Raw genomic sequence first — 21,903 nt, 5'->3', positions numbered from 1 at the left:
TTTATGTTGCCAGGCCGTCAGAGAATCAGATCGTTATTGTGCCCGACAGAAACGTAAGTTCAATACTTTGATTAATGAATCCCGTCAATTTCGGCGCCAGCGTAATGCCCCTCTCACAAATTGCACGGATTTCGTATTGAACCTAAGCAGCAAGCAGTTATCTGCAGAACAAACAAACTTGTTGACCCTTGGCATGACATTTGCCGTTCTTCCAAAGCACCCACCGATCATCAGCCGACCGGGCTAGCCGAGTGGGTAAAGTACCTGTCCGGCAACCCAAAGGTCGCGGGTTCGATTCCCGCCTCGGGCTTGGATCAAAGTACTGCAAAAACCTTGGGAGGTGCAATATGGCCACAGAAGCCGATGCGCCAACAACTACCAAATCAAAAAAAAAAAAAAAAAAAAAAACCCACCGATCACTGACATCGCCTTGGGTGTGGAAGCAAGCTTATCACGCCTCCCAGAAGATGTAGCCAACGCAATCCGCTTAAAGACTGCAGCAGTTCTACACCATGCTCGCCCCGTCTCTTCAAACCTCAGCCGTATACAGATTTCTACCCTCAAGGCACTGAAATGGGATTCGTCCATCGTCATTCTACCGGCGGACAAAGGCCGTCGTACAGTTGTAATGAACCACACTGATTACATGGCGAAAGCCTTACTGCTCTTACGAGACACTACCGTCTACAAACCCCTAACCATCGACCCCAACAAGGCTTTGGAACAATGGGAGTCAGAGGTGAATATCCTCACCAACACTTGGCTGAAGCAAGGGAAAATCACACAGTCAACCCGTAATCACCTCCGTGCCTCCGGGTGTCAGATCCCACGGTTTTACGCCCTGCCGAAAGTGCACAAAGAAGGCACGCCACTAAGACCTATTGTATCCTGCTGTGGATCACCGACTTACGAGCTGTCTAAATTTGTCTCGAGACTTCTTTCTCCTCTAGTTGGCAAGACCACCTACACCGTCTCCAACAGTGTTGAGTTCATAGAAAGGATCCGCACTATATCCATCTCGCAAGATCAAGTCATGGCATCGTTCGATGTCGTATCACTCTTTACCTCCATCCCTGTGGAACTTGCCATCTCTTGCGCAAACAACTCTTGGATAATGATGCAACCCTCAGCGACAGAACTAAGCTGACGCCTGATGACATTTCCGCCGCCCTCAGACTGTGCTTAACAGGGGGTGCAATCATGTTTAATGGTTCAATCTACCAGCAGATACATGGCACAGCCATGGGTTCCCCTGTCAGCTCGGTCACAGCAAACATCGTGATGGAGGAGTTAGAGGGACGTGCGTTTACACACGCACCGGATCACATCGCCTTTTGGTGTCGCTACGTAGACGATGTGTTCGTAGTGATCCCTAGAGACTCAGGTCAGCGACTCCTAACCCACCTCAACTCACTGTCGCCCGTCATAAAATTCACGATTGAGCTGGAGTCGAACAACTCTATACCATACCTAGATACACTTGTCCGGCGCGAAGACACATGCTTGAAGACGACAGTTTATCGTAAGCCTATGTGTGCTGGCCAATTTACCAACTTCCAGTCAGCACACACACGGGGCCACCTCCGCTCAACCGCCCGAACCTTGCTAACTCGCGCCTGGACACACTCCAGCTCTGCAGATGAAAGGCGCAAAGAGATCACCAGAGTCAAAGTAGACCTTACGAGGTGTGGCTACCCCATCGATGTCCTTAACAGATGTGATCTACAAGCACGCGACAACGTGATGACCAACAGCAACGCCAACAGTGACGAGTCTTCCACGAGGGCATTCATCCCATACTACCCCAACCTGTCACAGCAGATCGGTAGAATCCTAAGATCGCATGGGGTAAAGTGCATCCAACTCCCAGGCAAGAAACTGCGTTCTCTCCTTTCCAACATAAAAACACCTGTCCCCACCCTTCTACAGAGTGGTGTGGTCTATCGCATCTCTTGCCGTGACTGCACGAGCTGCTACTTTGGAGAGACTGGACGTCGTCTCGAGAAACGCCTCTCAGAACATAAAAGGGCGATCCGTTTGGCGGATGTAGAACACTCAGCTATTGCCGAGCATGTCTGGACAACCCACCACGACATCGACCCACACCGCGATGTCGTGGTTGTAGACAAGTCCCACCATTACCTAAGGCGCACCTGGTTGGAATCGTTAAGTATAAAATGCTCGGATACCTCGTTGAACAGGAACAGTGGTTGTCAACTTAACCCCATCACAGAAACAGTAATTCTGTCCATAGACAAACGCTGGCCACGTCACCACCATACGTCACAGCCACAAACATCAACAACAATTAACCATGTGCCTCACGCACCATCCTGGCAGTGCATCTCTATTCTAACTGCCATTCAAAGTATTTTAATCTGATGAAGGCTGCCACCCAGCCGAAAGCTAATTCATTTATCATAGTTTTAATGCTCTGTGTAACAAAAATAAAATAAATTATGAATCCAGAGCACGCAGGCGTGTTTTATTATAGATTAACTTATATCTGCCATAGGCTTCTGAGTTGTAGGATGGTAATCCCTTTAGCTCTCTTCAGCAACACTAATTGCCTAAATTGTCTGAAGGCCAAAATTGCGAACAGTGTATACTGAGTTAATTCTCTCCTTATCTGTTCGCTACTTAAAAATTTTCTTTGCTCAACGGAAAGTATTTTAAATGTAATTTCCAAGGGGAATTCAAAATAATTCGCTATAAAAGGACTTTGCTAAACAGAGGTCCGACTGAGTAATTTAGAATTATAAAAATGGTTATACAGTTTTATATAGAAAATATCTTAACAATAGACAGTGGAAAATGGAAATTTAGTTAAATAATTTTAAGCTTATTTCAATAGTAGGTAAACATGTGAAAAAATTTACGGAATATTACAAATTTCAATGTGCACTGCATCCAAATGTCACACGTCATTGTTAATAAAGGTGCCGGTACACTGTACACATGCGTACACATGTTGCATACCATCCCAAAAAAAGCACTGGTGAAATCTATTATAAACGGGTAGTAAACTCGATTTTATTGCATTTCTGATAATACCGAGAATCTCTGGAATTGTGTGGGTTTTTACATTACTATGTTTTCCCTACACTGAAATTTTCAATCATAATAAAAACAAATTTTCAAAATCTTCTCTTCATTCCTATTTACTTATTACAATGATGAAGGGAAGGCAACCAATGGAAAGTCAAATGGTGGCAGTGCTGGGAAATGAAACTTAACAAAATTGAAAATAACTTGCAGTAACTTTTAACTTTAAATAACTTTAAGCTTGAATGTTTTAATTAATTAAATTTTAATTTACTCTACTTTATTTAATAGCAATTTGTGTTGATGTATTTTTCCTAATTGTTCCATATTTAAGGATGAAGAACCACAATTAACTGATGAAGAACTTGGGAAAAAAATCGAAAAACTTTCCAAGGTAAATTTTGGATTAAAATTTCTTATTTAGAGATATAATCATAATCTTGTTTACAAAACTGAGAAATTACAGCAATCTTTGGAAATATTCCTCTCACAAATAAATCACTAATGCTTAAACTATGATCACTTCTAATCAATGTCGTTATCCATTCCACATTTTCATCAGTTTTCATGGATACTAGGCAGCCTGGTCATTGACCATCTTCCCCATTTTCTCTTCCTTCTAAAAATCTTTTATGCCATTCAAACATGTGAGTCCTTCACATAGTCTTCCCATGGGCTTGGCACACCCAGGGTCCTGAGCTGGATATTATCATTCTTCTCTTTCTTGGTGACTCCTTTACTTCTCTCTCTCTCACTCAGGAATTTTTTTTTTATTATTTTTTTTTCTGGTGCAGCATAAGCCTCAGGCTTCCTTGCACCATAAGGCTAATAATAAATGACATAACTCATAACTTTCAGTTGGTATTTTCTTTAGTTTTGTAAAAAAAAAAAATGAGGGTGATTTGTTGTTTGATTCTTTTGTCTCTCATTTTTCAAGCAAACTGCAAAAACACAAGCTAATGAAAACCTGTCTCACCATAAAGCAAATGAGTGGGTTGGAACATGATGGCAGATAACTAGGGAAAGGCTCAGGGTCATGGTCTGTGCCTTTGTTTCGCAGATGACACTTGGTGTATAGTGGCATGTGCACTTTTGTTATTTAATCTATTATTAATTGCATAATATTTTATATACAAAAAGTCAGCTGTGCTTTCTTATGGCTGATACTGCGTTTTCATGGTAATAAATTTTAACCAACAACCCAAGAGGATCCACGGCTTTTAAAATAATAATAAATAAAATATACAAAATTAAAGAGAGAATGAAAGACAAGCAAACAAACATACAAAAAATTACAAATTTAATTATTATTTAGTCCATGTATGTTAGCCCTAAAGGTTATTTTTTAAAGTCTTTCCTTTTGATAGAGAGTAAATTTTATGACAAATAAAATCCCTATTAAATGCAGTGCAACACAAATTTCAGGGCTCCTCCATGACCAGGTGGGAAGGAGCAGCAGTGCGCAGCATATGCTTCTTGATTAGACCGGTGTTCGAGCCCGTCACCACCAAATACGGAGGATGCGAAAAGGTCAGGGAATGACCACCGCATATCCCGGAGCAATATGGCCTTAGTTGCTAATGCTCCTAAAAACCAAATAAACTAACGCAAATTTCATAATCGACACCATAGCAACAATCTCTATGCCTTATGGAGGGAGAACCAATTAATGCAATGGTTTCCAAATGTGGACCATTTAGCTGTCATATTCCTTTATGTGGTATGTTCTTTGACAATTAAATTTTTGTAAACAAGACTTATCCAGAGTAATTTCTGTAGATAATGAGTTTGCAGATTGAGGTACAGTGAATACCTTGTCCCAGTTGGAGATGCAATAAAAATAAAATAATATGAGGACATCGCTGACATGGTAAACTCACAAAAAAGTAAACATTTTCCTCTGAGAGAAGAAATGAAAATGAGCTACCTGTTGTGATATATTCAGTTATAAATTTTTGCTTTGTAAACAACAGCATGCAACATCTTTTTCAAATCTATGAAATCACATGTAGAATGACAAAAACTGCTAAAGGCATAATGCAAGGTGTACCCAGGATACATTAATTGCATAGGGAAAGGGTACTTACTAGACAAAAGCAAAGTTTTTTTTTTTTTTTTTTTTTTCCCCTATAATGTAATGGGAACATGTACTTCTTTCTAGGTTAAAACTTTGTTCAAATTGTTGGTCTGAAATCAGGAACCAGTTTTGAAAGGGATTTCAGAAGGACGACCAACTCTACTTAGAACTTTTGTATGGTCATATGATTGTTTATTGAAAGCAGATTATAACAATTAGGTTTTACAGGAAAGAACTGTAGTATTGAATGTTGATACATTTTTCCTATAATTAATAAGTAATTTAATAAGTTTTGTTCATTTTGTCATGTAATAAACAAAAATAACTCACTATAGCTAAGTAAAAAAATCACCCTTTGTAAAAGAGTGATTAGTTTTGTTAATGAATCATTTGTGGCTGATGCTTTGCAATAAGCTGTGCAGTATTCAAGCTAAAATTTCTTACTTTGATCCATAGATTCCCATGTTCTGATATGTTTAACCTGGTGTTTGATTTTCTCAGTAACTTATTAATATGAATGAAATTGAATCCAGCTTCCACTAAATAAGCTCTGGGGAAAGATAACAAAAGCGGTTCTGCCGTAATTTGTAATTTAGGATATTTTATTTTATTTTTGATGAAAATCCCAAAAGAGAGCAATTAGAGCCTACAGTACTTAGTACTGTTCATGGCGTGAAGGTTGAGAAGATACTTGTTGACATTAGACATGAATTTCTGTAGACTGTAATTTTTAGGAAATACATATGAAGGAAATGGAAGATGGATGGATAAATGAGAAAGAAGAAAAGTTGTATCTGTGAATTTGAAGTTGGACAACAACCAGTTGTCTGCAACCAGTTGGACTGGTTGCAGACATGTTTGGACTGCTTTGGAAGAGAGAGAGAGAGAGAGAGAGAGAGAGAGAGAGAGAGAGAGAGAGAGAGAGAGAGAGAGAGAGCAGGAATTATAGAACGAATTCAGAACTGCGACCATGGAAATGGCTATAAAAATGGAACATCCTGATGTGAGAATAATATTCCATTGTACAGAAGATTTGCAATTTGTACAGAATGAACAGTTGTTTGAGAAGAAAAGTAATGCCGAGAAATAAAGGGAAAACCCAGTTTTTAGATGCAGAGGAAGCAAATATTTGTAATGTTTTTATGGCAATAGAGATTAGAAATCAGGGTAATCCCCAATAGAAATATATGTTATCCGAGTGTCATCGACGATAAGCATAGGAGCAGATGAAGCTTTTTTGCAAGATATAAGACAGGACTGAGTTTTACAAGGATTGAAATCGACTAAGTTAATTTTACCCGACTGAAGAATTTCCTGGAGACCGGAACTTAGAGAAATGGTAGTGGATATTTGAGAAGTTGAAGCTGTTTGTGCAGGGCAAGATTTCTCAAACTGGAAGGCAGAATGCAATGTGCTATCATCAGCAAAACTGTGGATAGGATTTCCGGTCAAAGGAAGAACATCATTAATATACAAGAGGAAGGGGGGTGATGGAAAGAACTGAACCTTGGGGGACACCACCATCAGTGGACAAGTTAGAAGACAGAGAGCCATCTACCATCACCCACAGTGAGCAGTCAGAGAGAAAACTGAATATCCAATTACAAAAACAGTTGGCAAACCATAAGATGGAATCTTATTAAGAAGACTTTTATGCCAAACATGATCAAAAGCCTTTGAAATGTCAAGAACAGTTAATATTTGAGTTTCACTTATTTCACATATCTTTATTAACAGGGTTGATGTTTGCAATTATATGAGGGGTGATCATTTAATTTGCAGGCCGCTGCAAGATTTTATGTTTACTGCGGGAACTTTTCATAACTGCCACTAGTGGCGCATGCCAGTACTTGTTGAGCTAGCGTTGCACGAAGAGAGTTTTTTAGCCACGTGTCGCTGACAATCGTTTTGAAGCAAGTATTATATCGGACATACAGATTGAACAGCGATATGTTATTCGTTATTATGTGTGACAGGGCTTAAATATATCAGAAACAGTTAGAGAGATGAATGGAGTTTATGGAAATGGGTGTCTTGGTAGGATGGCCATATTTAAATGGCACAAGCGGTTCAGTGAAGACTGTGAGTCTGTTTGCAAATGACCCAAGACCTGGTCAGCCTTCTGTCTCAACAATTCCTGAGCAAATTGCAAAAGCCCAGGAAATCTTGGATTAAGACAGGCAAATTACACTTCGTGAATTAGCTTTTCGAATGTCCATTTCATATGGTAGTGCTCTCGGTATTGTGAAAGATCACCTGAAAATGCTGCCAATCTGTGCACACTGGATTCCACACAGTTTGACTCCAGAACAAAAGCAGCGAAGAGTAGGCTTGTGCAAAGAAATGATTTATCGTTTTGAAACACAGGGTTAAAACTGCTTAAATCGAATAGTGACTTGTGATTAAACTTTGATTTTTCACTATGATTCAGAGACAAAACAACAGTTGAGTGAGTGGAAGCATTGTGATTCGCCAAGACCTAAGAAATTTCAAGCCTCTCGTTCAGTTAACAAACAAACAAATTGTTCTTGTGTTTTTTGATATAAAAGGCATTCTTGTTACACATTTTGTGCCTTGTGGAACAACTATGAATATGGAAGCATACTCTGAGGTTCTGAGTCAAACTTGGCCATTCCATTCGAGAGAAATGTCAAAAACTTTCCAGTGTGAAGTGGTTTCTCCATAGGACAATGCCATGCCCCATACAGCTAATATTGTGCAACCAGTGATCATTGCCATAGGTGCCAAGATTCTGCCACATCTTCCTTATTCATCTGACATAGCCCCTTGTGATTTCTTCCTGTTTCCCTGTCTGAAGAAAGCTTTGAAAGGTAAGTGTTTCGCATCCGACAACGATACTTGCAGAGCCACAACAGAAACACTTTACAATATTTTTCTAAAAAAATGGCTTGCAAGAAGCATTTAATGCATGGGTATGATGGTGGCGAAAGGACGTAAAGTTCAAGGGAGAGTATTTTGAGAAGGAGAAATTCACAGAAGATTCCGATGAGGAAATTAAAATAAGATCTTGGTTTATACCTATTCTAGTTATTACTTGAATTTTGTGATTTCTTGTTGATTTTTTTATTTTTTTTATTTGGAGTTTTGAAGTGTCCCATTTAAGAACAAATCCTGGTAAATCAAGAGTCTGCTGTACTTTCTTATTACTGTATTTAATGTTGGTAATGTCTTACTGTGTGTTTAATTTATCAGTTAAACTTCATTGTACTTAAGTACATACAAGAAAATCACATTATATATGGGGTCAGCAGGTGTTCGCTTATATCCGCAGATATGGTGGTCTTACTGTGTGTGTATATGTAATATTTTTTTTTTTTTTAAACACAGAAAATATAACAAATTTGTATTGCAATTTTATTTCACCTTTAATAATTTACTTTAATTGTTATTTAAATTATAATGCATAGGGACTACTTTGTCCATACATTGTAAGAGTGCTATTTTATCCTTTGTAATTTTATTCTTTTATACTTTATTTCGCTTCTCTTACACTGTTATGGACAAGTATTGTAACGCAGTTCCTGATACATGGTCAGGTGTAGTCCCCTGATGAATTACCTGACCATGTATCAATATTTACTTTAGTTAACATCAGATTTTTGCTATTCCCCTTTATTCAACTTATAGCTAAATTTGCCCACCCATTTCTGATAGCTATCTCACCTTTTATTTTATTTATTTAATCATTTTATATTAATAATTTTACATTACAGTTCCCTCACCTCTAATTGACTTTACTATTCAGCCTATAATTTTCTTAATTCATCATTAGCATTAGTAGAGGCATTTGATGCAAGAAAGCAAGCTTATGCAGCATCAGCCAAAAAAAAAAAAAAAACCACTTCCACTTCACCCCTCTGTTCGTTCAAAATACCTGTCCAACTGAGCCTTAAACTTATTTAGGCTATCAACCTCCACTACAAGGGATGGAAGGCTGTTCCACCAACCAACCACCCTCTGGCTAAAGGCAAATTTCCGCACATCTATCCTACATCTGTCTTTCCTCAATTTGAATTTATGCCCTCTCAGGTGATTATTCTGAGCTAGAGGAAGAATCCTATCAGCATTGAGCATGCTCAAACCATTCAAGGCTTTATACACCTCTATCAGATCACCTCGCTGGTGCCTGGTCTCCAGACACTGTAATTTGCAAAACTTAAGCCGTTCTTCGTAAGAGCACCCCTAGCAACACATAGGATATTCATATTCTTTCTTTCTTTTTACAAACCTACAATATTTCCTATTTCTGCTATCCTCACAGTTTAGGTTTTGGCAATTTGTGCATTTTTCACTTATCTCTGCTCCTTTATCTACATAAAGTTTGATAAAGGTTTGATAAACTACATACATACATACATAAACTTTTGCATCCATTACTGCTGCTTTGCACATTTTGTTGCATCTGTCATACTTATTTATCTTTTTATTTTTAACTATCAACTGATACTACATGTTTAACTCGTGATTATATATTACATTTCATATATATATTTATATATATATATATATATATAAAAAGTGCCAAAAAAGTATATATTCGTAAATATTGGCTCAGTGTTTTATTTTATTATTATTTTTTAAAAATTTTCTTTAGATAGCCCAGGACACCACTATTCCTGTGTGTGTGTGTGTGTGTGTGTGTGTGTGTGTGTGTGTGTGTGTGTGTGTGTGTGTGTGTGTGTGTTCACTCAGAGAGTAATTAAGTTTTCTCCTGTTTTTAATCAAGTTTGCACATGCATTTAGTGATCACTGAATTATGACCACCCCATCCATAATGGACTATGGTCTGATGTTAGGAGTTTGTGTATTGGGCACTTCCATATTGGAAATGGATTTGTCTGTTGCTCAAGGCCCACTGTGATTAAGGTGCACAAAGAGTGATTTTGAATAGATCAAACCACCTCCTGCCAACAGCACTGTAAAGGATTATGCATGCTGAATGTCTGTGGTAAGTGTGGGGTGCAGTACATTGTACATGCTCAATGGCAGGTTACTGTGTGACAGTTGACTTCAAATAACAATGCACTGCATGTTCAGATATATATGGTTACACAGCTGATGACCCAAGAGATACCGACATCATCATTGACGGTGAATGCTGCGGTGTCAAAAACACTGGAGAACTTGATATGAGTGTGCTGGTCAGATGAGTCCAAATACCTGTTGCTACTCACCAATGGATGCCTTCGTGTTTGGCACAAGCAACACTGATCCAAAATCCCATTGTGCATGTTGTCCACTATCTGGGCAGGTAGTAGTGGTTGCTTAATATGGGGCATGTTTTGCTGGCCAGAACTATGACCCCTAGTGTGCATGGACCAACGTTTCACTGGCAGCATCTATTGGCAGCTCTTAGGTGTCCATGTGCACCCTGCCATGTTGCATTTTTTTCTCCAGACGGAAATGGGATCTTCCAAGACAATAATGCACCATGTTCTCGGGCCTGCACTGGCCACAAGTTGTTTGAGGAACACACTGAAGATATCACCCATCTTGATTGGCCTCCAATTTGCCTGACTTCAATCCAGTTTAACATCTGTGGAATGTTTTGGAATGGAAAGTGAGATGTTTGGACATGTAACCATCATCTATTCTGACACTGTGGAAATACTTGCAGGCAGTTTGGCTGTTATCCATGCAAATGGTGGCCCAACATGATATAAGATAGGTGGACATATCTGTCTGTTCATTGGCTGCAATAATTTAACTCCCAATCCAGCAGTTCTTATTGTTTTTTCTATACAATTTGTATGGAAAAAAGAAATTCATAGATTAAATGTAGTATGGTTGTTTAAGACACATCAATGTGGTATCGCTTGTGAAAAGATATATATATGTGTGTGGAGATAAAATAGGCTTTAAAAAAAAAGTATACAGGAGGAAACTAATATTATACAGTTGTAATTAAACTGAATGGCTGAGTTTAGAGAATGTAAAACTAGTATTATTAAGTACTCTGTACAGTTGTAATCTTAGTAATTCATAAGAAGATAACTATATTTATTTACTTTTCACTTCTGTTAATTACAGAAAATAAAAATTAAGAAAAAATCAAATGCATCTAAATGTAACACACTGCGTACATTAACTAACTTGTTTCACTTCATCCACTATTCCATGTCTCGGTACCGAGAAGTGCATCATTAGGATTTGAGCAGGAAGATAGCAGCATCACATTTGCAGAGTGGTGTTTTGCTAATGACAGAACTAACTGGAAATTAAGGCAATCTCTCTCTCAGAAAACAAAATAACATTTTGTGTTAATGAGGATGATATGACTTTTTCTTTCTTTCTTTTTTTTTAATGTAGTATTAAGGGGGGAAAAAGTTCCTAATGAGCCCCTTCCCTACTGCATAAGGACGATTCTAATTCTGAAGAGTACTAGCCTAATGAACATTGATTTTTAAATTGGGACATTTTTTAATTTGCGTTTGATCAATATGAATAACTGATAGATGTCATGAAACTTTTCTGTCTCTATTAGGATGTTGAAACTTACTGGTATATTTATGGTTTTTTTTTTTTTTTTTTTTTTACAGCAACAAAATCAGTTTACAAATAAATTAATAAAGGCATCTAACTCTCTTAGAGCAACAACATTTGGACAAGACAGGTACCACAGACGCTACTGGATTCTACCATGTGCAGGAGGAATATTTGTAGAAGGAATGGAGTCTGCTGAAACAAAAGAAGAGCAAGAAAACATTAATCTATCTTCTTTTGCTGGGATTTCTTCTATTAACTGTTCTACCACCAACACTCCCACCACTTCTGCCACTACCACTGCCTCAACAACTACCAGTATTGCAGATACTATTGTTGCTACTGCTGCTATTTCTGCTGCTTCTATTGTTCCTACTCCTACAAGTTCTGCTCCTGTGACTTCTGTTATTTCTACTACTGCTACTTCTACCATTACGACTGCTGCTGTTATCACTACTTTTACAACTACAACTACTACCCCTACTAGTACTGCTGTACCAATCACAGCTACAGTAAATATAGAAAGAAATCAGGATTTTTCATGCGATAAAGTAGAAGATAAAGGAGTATTACAAGAAAAAATGGATGTTGACATTGAAAAAGAAAGTGATTTACAAACTGATGACACTAAATTGGTGAAAGATCTGCCAGCTGTTGAATCGAAGTTTAGTGTACACTTGGATAAAATAGATTTGGATGAAGCTAAAATTGATAAAGAGAAACTGGATGATAAAATTTCGGTTAAAAGTGATGAAGATAAAACTCAAAATAACATATTTATGCCTAAATTGGAAACCAACCATAATTTACGAAGCAAAGAAGGAATGATTTTACAGTGTACTGGTTCAGATTCTTCAGATAAAAAATTGGAAACTCAAAGCTTAAATAACTCAGACCAGAACTGGCTATTTCATTCACCATTTTTTGCTTCATTGTTGGCAGGGAATATGCTTTTTAATGGACCAATGGTTCCCAATAGAGAATTAAATGGTACTTACTTTAACTTGCCAAAAAATGACTCAAATAATCCGTTTGGACCTTTTCTTGGCTTTCCATCAAGTTTTCTCTCTGCCGATCAGATACTACGAACTTTAGGTGATAAACAGTGCACACAAAAACCATGGTTTAGTATCCTTCCTAGAATGCCCTGTGATGAGAATTCATTACATATACACACATCTCAGATATCAAGGTCAAATCCCAATTCTCCACCTTCAACACCTAAGAACAGGAGCAACTTAATAAATTACAGTGCTTCCCCATCCAAATCTACATCTCATTCTGTAACTAATACTCCACCAACAGATGCAGGATCCAGCCATGTTACAACTGCTCTTGCTAACTTACAGTTAGAACTTTTAAATGGGTTACCTCCAAGCTTATTTATGCATCCTTTTCTCTCCCCTACTTCATTTGGACCATCTTATCAGAATAATTCTTCCCTGTCAAATTCATCTCCACATCCATCGTCATCATGCTGTACTAATTTATCTCATACTAGTCCATCTACAGACTTTAACTTAAATTTTGGTTGTCCACCTGCGTCATCAACTCCTCCTTCCATTCCTACTCCATGTGCTACTCCTAGCATTGCAGCACAAGGATCCACAACACCTCTGAGAGACAGTCCCTCACCTTCTCTATCCAAGAAAACAATGCTAGATAAGTTACAACAATTTGAAAAGCCAGAGCCTATTCCTTTTGGTAAGTTACACCAACCTATAAGACTTTGTATCTTTTTTCTTGAAATATTTTTATTAAAACCTGATATGGTCATTATTTCTGTTCAGTATTTGAATAATTTTTTATTTAGACTAATTTATCATTAGTGATTTTCAAGTGATTGTTGCTTATTCCTGCAATTGACGTTGAAGTGGTCTTTAAAATGTTTAAATATTTTAATTTTAAAATGCTATTCTATAAGGACTCTGAAACCATGGAGTCATAGTCCCACTGTATAATAAGGTAACTGTATGACAAATTTGGAAAACTGCGTTCAGGTATGGACACCTCATCTGAAAAAAAACTGAGCTTCTTGAAGGGCAACTCAAATGGTGAGATCACCAAAGGGATGGTATATGAGGAAAGACTGATTATACGGACTATAGAGCCTAGCAACCAGGCACCTCAGAGGTGACCTGATTGAAGTTTATAAGGCTCTGAGAGAGGATTAGTAAAATGAACAAAGGCATAATTTTCACTGTTATAGAGAATTCCAGAACTCAGTGGCATAAATTCAGATTACAAGAAGAGGTTTAGACTAGATTGTAGGAAGTTTTCTTTTAGCCAGCGAGTCGTTGATTGATTGCTGGAGCAAGTTGCCTTCACAGGTGATTGAGGCTGATAGTTTGAATAAATTCAGATGTGATCTAGATAATTGTCTATGTGAGGAGGAGAAACAAATAATTTGTATTTTCTTATCTACTCGTTGGGTCCCCCCCCCCCCCCCCCGTTTTTTTTACCCTCTCTCCTTTCCAGTGTAGCAAAAGCCTATAGCAGGGGAGGCCAACTTAATTTGTGATGCTATCTACTTTTTTTCTTCAAAATGTTCCACAATCTTCTATCTCAACAATTTCATTGCACATCATTAAAAAAGTTAACAAGACATATCGAAAAATGTTGTTTATAAATTTTTAATTTATGTGAAGTTTGTGTCTTAATGCCAACTGTAAAGAATCTTCCGAATGCAAGTCCATAAGAGTAGAGCGATTCTTTGTTTGTTTCAAATACGAAAAGGCCGATTCACGTAGATATGTGGAACCAAAACAGCAATTTAAAAGTTCACTGCATTTTTTTTTTACATTTGGGTACTTTTCTTGGCAAACATATTTCCGAAAGTCTTTCTCTGATTATCTGGCTTTTAGGAAGATATCATTTCGCAATGTAATAATTTCATTTTCAAGCAATATTTTCTCCATGTGAAAATTCTCAGTGAGTTTTTCTGAAATTTCTGTATAAGAAATATATTGAACTTCAATTGTTTTAAAATCGCTGAATCTGGTTTAAAAATCATCGACAACTTTCCCAATTTCAGAAACATATTTATCACTATTAAAGTCAAAAACAGGATATTTTTGTAAATGGCCTTGCATATTTGCAAAATGATTGAATTTTTTTTCTTTTAGAACCTTAGCCATTGCCAAAAATTGATATTTGTAATGCAGAAATACTACTAATCAATGTCACCCACATTTTTATTTTTTCCTTGTAATTCCAAATTCAGATCACTTAATTTACTGGTAAAATCTGCCAAAAAAAGTGAGATCACACAACCACTCTGTATCTTGTAGCTGCTGATAATCATTTCCCCTTTGATCAACAATTTTTTTAATTTCATTCTGCAAATTTCAAATTCTCTGTAGAAACTTACTCCGACTCAGCCACCTCACATCTGTGTGTAATATCATATCTGGTTCATTTTCATCGAGTTGCATTTGAAAAGTATCCTTTGAAGAGTTTATCCTCTGAGGGAATTCATGATTTTGAAAGCTATATCCATAACACTTTTAGTTGTTCATTCTTTTTTTGGCGGATGATACAGTGGGAACTCTAAAAATCTGGGAATTCATCATCCTTTTGGCACAGTGCGATGAATCCGTTAAGATTCCCTGTCATTGCTTTAGTTCCATCTGTTGTTATTGATATGAGCTTAAATAGTGGTAATTTAATTTTTTTCAATAAAATTTTTGAATTCGTTAAATATATCAAGACCTCTAGTTCTTTCTTTTAACGAAACCATACTCAGCAGTTCTTCTCTAGTGGCAGAATCATCGAAAGCCATACGAATGAAAACGAGCAATTGAGCTGTATCATTGACCTCTGTAGATTCATCCAGTTGTAAAGAAAAGGACACACAGTTAGCAATATCAGCACATAAATGTTCGCTCTCATTTTTATGATGCGTCGCATCACAGTATTTCGAGATAATTGCAGATCTTGAAGAGCACTCTTCATTTCATTTTTGTTTTTAAAATTTTCAAAAAGGGAATCTATTATTTCTAAAAATGCGTCTTTGATGAATATCAGAAAATGGTTTGCATTTTTTTGCAAGAAGATGACTCACTTGAAATGATGCTACAGTTACTGCTTTAGATTGTAAATTAGGTGTCACGAATAAATTGTGTTGTGCAATCCAATAATCTGGATTTAAGTTATTTTAATTTATTATTTCTAAGGTCACTATTAGGCGGAAAATCCGATTGGTGTTTACCACGGAGTGTGAAGAGCCTTTCTAAATTTCCTTTTTTGGGTATAGCCACGGAAGCATTGCAAATCAAACAACATGTTTCTTTTATCATTAAATGATACGTTTTACTCCTTGATGAAAATGATACTTTAACTCTTGTTCGTAGTATTCATTTTAAATCAAAGGGTATTAAATTAACGTATAAATACTATCCAATTATTAATATTAATAAGCTAAATAAGAATTCGACACATACACTATGCTGTCCACAACATAACTGCGCGAATTTTCATTAGACAAGCCTAGCGGCTGCGCGGCAACAAGCATAATCATGTGGTTCAACGGATTTTAATAAGCGTATGCAGTGGGCGTATAATAATGACATTTAGATTTTGACTAATCTATTTTATATATATATATATATATATATTTAAAATTCGTCGTGATCGACCGAAATTAAAGCCGCGATCGACTTGTTGGCCACCCCTGGCCTATAGCATCCGTGTTTTTTTTTAATGAAAACCCCAAACACAAGAGATATCAGAACCTATAGTACTTAGTACTGTGCATGGGTTGGAGGTTGAGAAAATGAAAGAAGATATATGTTGACATTAGACTTGAACTTCTGTAGATTGTGATTTTCAGGAAGCGTACGAATGAAGGTTGTTCCAGAAAACGGCAGTTGAATGAATAAACGAGGAAGATGAAAAGTTGGTTCTGTGAGTTTCAAGTTGAACTGTAAATGGATGTTGGCTGGTGGCGGCACGTGTTCGGACTGTTTTGAAAGAGAGAGCTGGAATTATAGAAGCCAATTGAAAACAGTGCCCATGGAAGTATCTGTAGAAAAGGCATGCAGCAGAAACAGTACATCGATGAGACAGCGGGTGGAGAAACTCTTTTGGAGATGAGTCATTAATTAACCTAACTGCCCTCTTCTGAAAGGAATCTATGAGCCTAAGAGAGAGGTTTTGGGGGTACCACCCCAGATGTGGGAACAATATTCCATGGTAGGGCGAATTTGCGATTTGTAAAGAGTGAACAGCTGTTTGGAAGAAAAGTAATGCTGAGAACGAAAGAGAAAACCAAGTTTTTTAGATGCAGAGGAAGCAATATTTGTAATGTGCTTGTGCCAAGAGAGATTAGAAGGCAGAGTAACCCTCAAAAGAGATCATTTTGCCTAGAAATCAGAGTGTCACCAAAGATAAGCATAGGAGCAGAAAAATCCTTTTTGCGAAATATGAGACAAGACTGAGTTTTTGAAGGATTGAAATCAACTAAGTTGTGTTTGCCCCACTAAAGAATTAACTGAAGATCGGCATTTAAGGAATTGGTAGCGGATATTCGAGAAGTTAAAGCTGATTGAGCAGGCCAAGGTTTCTCAAAATGGAAAGTGGAATGCAATGTGCTGTCATCGGCAAAACTATGGATAGGATTTCTAGTCAGTGGAAGAAGGTTATTAATATAGAAGAGGAAAAGAGTGGGAGAAAGAACTGAACCTTGTAGGACACTAGCACTAGTGGAAAAGTTAGAAGACAGAGAGCCATCTACCATCACCCTCAGTGAGCGATCAGAGAGAAAACTGGATAACCAATTGCAGAAAACAGTTGGCAAACCATAAGATGGAAGCTTGCTTAGAAGACCGTTACGCCAAACATGATCGGAAACCTTTGAGATGTCAAGAGCGCAACTGCTTGTGTTTCACCAAACGTTTACATTGAATTTGGCCATAAATGGGTAATAAGCCAGAATATCACCAGTGGATCGACACTGACATAATCCATACTGGCGATTGTTGATCAGACGGAAGGTTTCTGCGTAGTTTAAGAGTTGATGGTTAATTGATTCCTCCATTACTTTAGAAAGAGCAGAAGTAATTGCAGTGGGACTAAGGTTAAATATGTATTTAACCCTAGTTAAAGAAATAATTGCAATGGGACGATAATTGGATGGGAGGGATTTGTCACCCTTTTTAGGAACTGGCCGGATATGGGCAAATTTCCAAGCAGAAGAAAAAAAAACACCTTGGGAATAAGAAATTGAAAAAAGGCGGCAAAGAACAGAAGTAAGTTCGGGAGCACAGATTTGGAGAACAAGTGGAGAAATACCATCAGGACCTGGAGCTTTCTTAGCATCAAGATTCGTCAAAATACTTCTGACATCCTTTTGACGGAAGACCACAGGAGGCATTGAATGGAGCATGTTGGGAATGGTAGGAGGTGTTTTACAAGATCATAAATATGTGATTTGGAAGAACGAAGTGGGATGCTAGCAGGTCAGCTTTATCCTTGGCTGAAGTAACAACAGAACCATCTGGTTTTGACAGAGGTGGGAGCAGAGATGGGCAAAAGTTTCGGCCAATAGTTTTGCCAAGAGACCAGAATGCTCAGCTACCATTAGGGCAAGAAGCAAGGTTTCTACTCTTAGCCTGTTCAAAATCTAGTTTGGACTGATTAATGACAGCTTTACAATTGTTGCGAGCTTTGGTATAGGTAGAAAATGAAACTGAAGAATTGGAATCAAGCCGATTACGAGCACATTTATTGGAAAACCAAGGTTTAGATAAAGGGCGAAATTTTAAGGTGGAATGTGGAGTAAAAGATTCCTTCCTACAAGAATAATTTCACTGACACGATCTGAGCAAATGTTGACATCAGAAGTTTTGATGTAGTCTGACCAAGGAAATGAAGAAAAGAAATCTTGCAGGTCATCCCATTTTGCATTCTTGTAATGCCAAACAATACCAGGTTGGGAATAGCCATGAGATAAAGGCTCCACAGGAGAAGAGACAATCGCCAAGTTGTGATCTGAGGTGCCTAAAGGACCACTCACTTCGACCGTGTACTTAGAAGGGTGTTTTTTGTGAGAAAAAGATCACGCGTGTTGGCTGTATGTTTAGAATTGTCCAGTATTCTAGTAGGTTAATGAATAATCTGTGTGAGGGCATTAGTAATTGCAAAAGCTTCAGTATCTCAACCAGCTGGTTCTGTGTGAATAGGAAATGGAAGCCAGCTGGAGTTACAAACATGAAAATCACCAAGGAAAATTACCTCACAGTTAGGAGAGTTCGACTGGAGAAAGTCAAGTTGCAAAGAGAGAAAGTTGAAGAGCTCCAAGTGATTATTGGAGTTGGGAGAACAGTAGAGACAAGAGATGAATTTAACAGAACGACGTAGAGGGATTTTAAGCCAGAGAAGATCGAAAAGAGGAGATTCCAAATTACCAAGTCTCTAACAGGGAATATCGGAATGGACATATGCATAAGAACCACCTTTGAGGTGACAGGAATCATACAGCGAATAATTTGGCAACTTGAGATAAGCAGTGGTTGAATCAACCGACAACTGAAAGTCAGTCAGAAAAACTACATGGGGTTTGGCAGAGTATAAGTGGAAATGAACATCATTGACATTAGAACTGAGACCACCTGTATTTGTGAAATGAACTAGGAAGTCATGAGTTGATACAGTTAGATATATAAAACTTTCATATGCTTCCACATGAATTACACTTGTGTTTGGTTTCTGAAGTAAACAAAACATCTTTTCATTATTTCTTTAGTAATTTTTATTCTACTTATTGCATTATATATCAGAATGGAATAGAAAAATGGATATGAAGCAATATTTGAAAAAAAAAAAAAAAAAAAAAAAGCTCAGTGTTCTACCCAGTACCTATCAAATTGGCTCACCCACCCGGTGAATTCAACTGACAGCCTTGGTAAAATTTAAGCAATTCTCACTTTACCGTATGATACTGCTCACTGATCTTGATCAATATTAATTCGAACATACAATGCGATTAAGGTCAATGTGACAGGAGCATATAACGTTAGTGTTTCTTGTCATGCGAAAACATGAACATAGGGTGGAGCCCCCATGGAGGAGGAGGAGGCCCCCACACCAGTGGGGGGGCTCCTCCCTCTCCTGTCTTGGGATGGGGTTTTAAAGGGAATCGGGTTAGAGTACCAAGTTCAGATCGCCAATGGTGTGTCGGCAGCAAAGCCACAGTATATCTTTATCGGTGATGGTTGTCATGTCCATGCAGTGTCGAATCCAGTAAGAAGGGGTGGGATACGTCCGTGGCCAAGTGGTCAGGAGTGGGAGTGCAGTAGCACATGCTCCTTGAGTAGAACAGGGTTCAAGCCCCTGACTGCTGAATACGCTCGATCTGCGAACCCGCACTGGACCAGCGTGGCAGATTATGGTCCATTTCCCTCAGCATGAATTGTTAAGGAGGCTTCCATCCTGCAGTGGGTTGATAATAGCTGCACTTTACCTTTTTGAAGAGCTTGAAGGAAAGGGTGGATGCCCTCGAAGGATTAAAAGTGAGGGGGGCCCATCAAGCTCTCAGCTGCCCACACCAATGCCAGAGTTTGCACTTGGTCATCGCGCAACACAGCGGCAGCACCCAAGGCAGAATGCGCTGGTCCCAAAGGAACTAGTACTTGTTGGTGACTCTATTATCAGGGAAATGGGAAACATGCTTTGTAAAATGGATAGGTGGAACAGGACCGGGGTATGACGTTGTAAAGTGGATATCATCTTTTAAGGGCACAAAAGGTGATATAGTTTTACACGTTGGCACTAATGATATTAAGAGTAGGAGACCGGCGGAATTACTTAACAAGTACAGGTCACTGTTCAAAAAAAGCCGTGAATTAGGGTTGAATTTGAAAGTGTCTGCAATTCTGCCCAGACACGATAGGAGGGAGTATATGATGAGAGCCCTGTCGATCAATTCGGCCCTGGAAAGATTGTGCAAGGCTCAAGGAGTAGAATGTTTTCAGCCTGGTCTGTACTTGTTAACAGGAGAGACTGCTTCTACAGGGATGGGATACACTTAAAGAGGAAAGGGTGCAAGAATGTTTGCTGATGCTATCGAGGCAGTGTTAAGTGGGTCGGAAAACTGCTATATTGGGGGGATACAAGGACTAATAGATTAACAGTAGCCACTGGCAGAGGAGAAAGTGATTCTTGCACTGCTTCTATTGGAATGAGCAGCAGCCTGGAAAATAAGATGCAGGATATTTCAGAGACTGCTGGGAATCATTGGGGTACAAGTAAACACATGGGATGTGTTAGGGTAGCTAAGAAAAAGAACAGGTGCATGTATACTTGCGTGTACACCAATGCTAGGAGTTTAGTAAATAAATTTGAGGTATTGCTCAAAACATCAAAGGCAGATATTGTTGGGATTTCAGAGACGTGGTGTCACACAGATATAAGGAATGCAGAACTGGAATTTGGGGAGTACAATGTCTACAGAAAGGATAGACTGGATAGGAAGGGAGGAGGGGTTATGCTATTAGTTAAGAAATACATAAAATCCAAGGAAGTGAAGCCAGTCGACATCGCTGGACAGTGCAATGTCGAGTCAATTTCTTGTGACAAAAGCATTGGGAGATCAAAATTGAGAATAGGAGTGTGCTATAGGCCTAATGACTCTGATGAGTATAATAAGAAACTGTACAGGGAAATAGAGTGTGCCAGTAAATCAGAGAGTCTTATAATGGGGGATTTTAATTTCCCAGATATTGACTGGAATTTGGGGGCTGGTCACTCACACACTAACAAGGCTTTTGTGGATTTGTTGGATGATTGTTTTCTACATCAGCATGTTCGGGCGGCAACTAGAGGGAGTAATACTCTTGATTTGATTATCAGGAGTAATTCTTCATGCATTAAGAATCAGCAGATAAATGAACCACTAGGTGGCAGTGATCACAGTGTGCTGAAGTGGGATTTACTCAAAGAGGTAACTACCATTAGGGGTAAAGGGAAGGGTAATTGCTTTCGTAAAGGCGACTACGATGGACTGAGACAGTATTTAAATACTATACAGTGAGACCAACTGATGATGTTACCAACAGCAAATTCAAAATGGGAAGCATTCAAGGAACTTACCTTGGAAGCTACTAGGCTTTACATACCAACTAAGAAATATTGTTCAAGGTTTAGGCCTAAATGGATGTCAGATGAACTAATGAGACATATGGCAGAGAAGAAAAATGCATGGGATACATACAAATTAACACGTGACACAGAAGCCTGTGATAGATACAAGTTGATCTGTAACCAAGTTACAAAGGAGG

General features: G+C 38.2%; 1 protein-coding gene across 1 annotated transcript in view; it reads left to right on the top strand.

Annotated features, from left to right (window-relative positions):
* The window catches only part of tou (bromodomain adjacent to zinc finger domain 2B toutatis), a 914,913-nt gene that overhangs the window by 704,197 nt on the left and 188,813 nt on the right, over positions 1 to 21,903 (top strand). Inside the window, 2 exon segments of the mRNA XM_090388865.1 lie at positions 3,380 to 3,439; positions 11,683 to 13,330. Coding sequence (XP_090244991.1) covers positions 3,380 to 3,439; positions 11,683 to 13,330 — 1,708 coding nt within the window.

This window comes from Mastigoproctus giganteus, chromosome 14 (assembly GCF_048544385.1).
Source record: "Mastigoproctus giganteus isolate SK-2022 chromosome 14, ASM4854438v1, whole genome shotgun sequence".
In the NCBI taxonomy this organism is placed as follows: Eukaryota; Metazoa; Arthropoda; class Arachnida; order Uropygi; family Thelyphonidae; genus Mastigoproctus; species Mastigoproctus giganteus.
The sequence above is the reverse complement of the archived record's forward strand: the minus strand, read 5'-3'. Positions and strand labels throughout refer to the sequence as shown.